Source organism: Nicotiana tomentosiformis, chromosome 9 (genome assembly GCF_000390325.3).
Source record: "Nicotiana tomentosiformis chromosome 9, ASM39032v3, whole genome shotgun sequence".
NCBI lineage: Eukaryota > Viridiplantae > Streptophyta > Magnoliopsida > Solanales > Solanaceae > Nicotiana > Nicotiana tomentosiformis.
Window position 1 is genome coordinate 52,974,255 of NC_090820.1, and position 2,302 is coordinate 52,976,556.

General features: G+C 34.8%; 1 protein-coding gene across 1 annotated transcript; it reads left to right on the forward strand.

The window, feature by feature from the left end:
- The first annotated feature begins 895 nt into the window (after positions 1–895).
- LOC138898782 (uncharacterized) lies at positions 896–1,246 on the forward strand. Its single transcript, XM_070184881.1, has one exon. It carries the CDS (start codon positions 896–898, stop codon positions 1,244–1,246), a length of 351 nt encoding a protein of 116 aa, XP_070040982.1.
- The last annotated feature ends 1,056 nt before the right edge of the window (positions 1,247–2,302 follow it).

The window sequence follows — 2,302 nt, forward strand, 5'->3', positions numbered from 1 at the left end:
TTTGGTGTTTTGTGCCTTCACTTTTCTCCTTTTTTTGCGTCCGTTTTCATTCCATGCACAAAAATAGACGAGCTCCTAATCCTTCTATTTTTCTCGTTTTTGCAATAATTTGATATCTTTTGATCCATTATCATCCAAGCTCACTCCTACAAATAAGAAATATATAATGAGTATAATTCACTTCAAATATCATGTAATCCCCCGCAACTCACACGATAAATAAGATGAAAATACACTCAAAATCATGCACTTTTGGGCATTTATCAGCAGCAAAAGGCTCAATAGAAGAAATATACTTTGATCGAAACCGTTACCAAACTTTTTGTTCTACTCCAAACAAGCATTATAGTCTATTCTAGATTAACTATATAACTAGTGGAGAGAAGAAAGATTGAAGATAATTACTGGTGAGGCATTGTATCAAAATGAAGAGAATAACTTATACTGTAAAGAAGTTGTTGGTGTTTATTCAACAACACTAACGCACTTGTACCAAAGAATTTAAAATACTCAAAAGAGAACTCCCTTGCAATCCAAGGGGACTGGAGTAGGATTCACATTGAGTCTGAACGAGTTTAAAACATCTTGTGTCATTTACTTTCTGCAATTTATTTTCTTTATTTATATTACATCTATCTCACATCAAGGACTCATTCGATTAACAGGAAAATCAGTCAACTACCTTGTTATAGAAAAGAAAGAATAACAATTAACCCCCCCCCCCCCCATGTACTTTCAATTAGTATTATAGCAGGTCTTTTACCCTTTTGCTTAACAGCTAGTGAGAAAAGATCATGTCAAACTAAGTAACTGTTGAGGCACTATTTCAAGAAGGGACATCTCAGGTAAGGCCATCATATTTTAATGGACAGACTTTTCCCATTGGAAAGTTCGCATGGAAATATATGCAAAATCCTACGATGTCAAGGTGTGGCGTGTAATCAAGAAGGGAATCTATCTACTTCCAACAACAAAGTTTGACAAGAAAGCTGAAGGAAAATCATCCACTGATCCAGAAGATATAAATGACTATTCTGATGAGCAAATGGCAGTAATCCAAGTTAATGCCACGATACAAAATCTGTTATATAATGCCATCAATGGAGAAGAATATGAGAAAATTTCAAGTTGCAATATAGCTAAGGAAATGTGGGATAAACAAGAAGTTACCTATGAAGGAACTAGAAAAGTGAAAGAAACAAGGATAAATGTCACAACCCAAATTTCTCACCTTAGGATGTCGTGATGGATCCTAGTCTTTAAGACTTGGTAAACCTAACACATGGTGATTATTAATGGAATTTTACTAACTTATCTGCAATACATTAAATAATATCTGTAACAACATAGTTGAACCAACATCAGTTACAAAACCCTAAAATGGGTAGTACAAGTCATAAGCTTTTCTAAGAGTAACTAGAAATAACCAGTACTTCACTATCCCGAAATAATAGTAGACAGTGGAAATAAATACAACAGAAGGTGACTTCGGGGCCTTCGAACGTCGAGCAGGTATTTCTTGAAGTCTTCTACCACGCAGACATAAGTCTCAAAAACCAACTCGATCATAAGTACCTAGATCTGCACAAAAATATGCAGAAGCGTAGCATGAGTAAACCACTACGGTACCCACTAAGTATCAAGCCTAAACTCGGTAGAGTAGTGACGAGGCAAGGTCAAGATACCTACCAGACATGTAAACCTGTGCAGGATATAACATAAAGCTAACAATGGAAAGAACATCAATGAATGACCAATAGCAGAAGGATCACAACTTACAATTAACAGTGAAAATAATGGAGCACGAATGGCAACAAGAAACAACCAGGTAATAAAGCAACAACATAGTTAGAATACAAATAAAATATGAATGAATTCAAGTAAGAGGAACCGATGACAACTCAATCAATCAAATCATTTCTGATGCACGAATTACAACAAGAATTACCCGAGGTACCACTTCTCGTAATCTCAAATCGTAAGTCACAACTTCCAAATCTTACATGTATGGGACTTCGTGCCCATATTTTCCAAACCACTTTAGCACGGCAAATTCCTCGTGCTACCATGTACATTGTATCCGCGTCAAATGCTAACAGAAATGTTCAAAAGATATATTTATACACAATAAGGCATAATAACAGTTTTGAATAAGTAGGAAATCAGTGAGAAAATGAGTTTTTATTTAGAAACCAACTATAATGAAATATGGTACAATTTATACAAGATATGGTATCAACTGAGTTTAGTTTAGAAGTCATTTGGGTAAGGAAAATATCATTTTCCAATAAAATAAAGCATC

Bases quoted from the DNA above. Each gene is read 5' to 3' on its own strand.
- LOC138898782 (XM_070184881.1), top strand. From the start codon at position 896: ATGGAAATATATGCAAAATCCTACGATGTCAAGGTGTGGCGTGTAATC.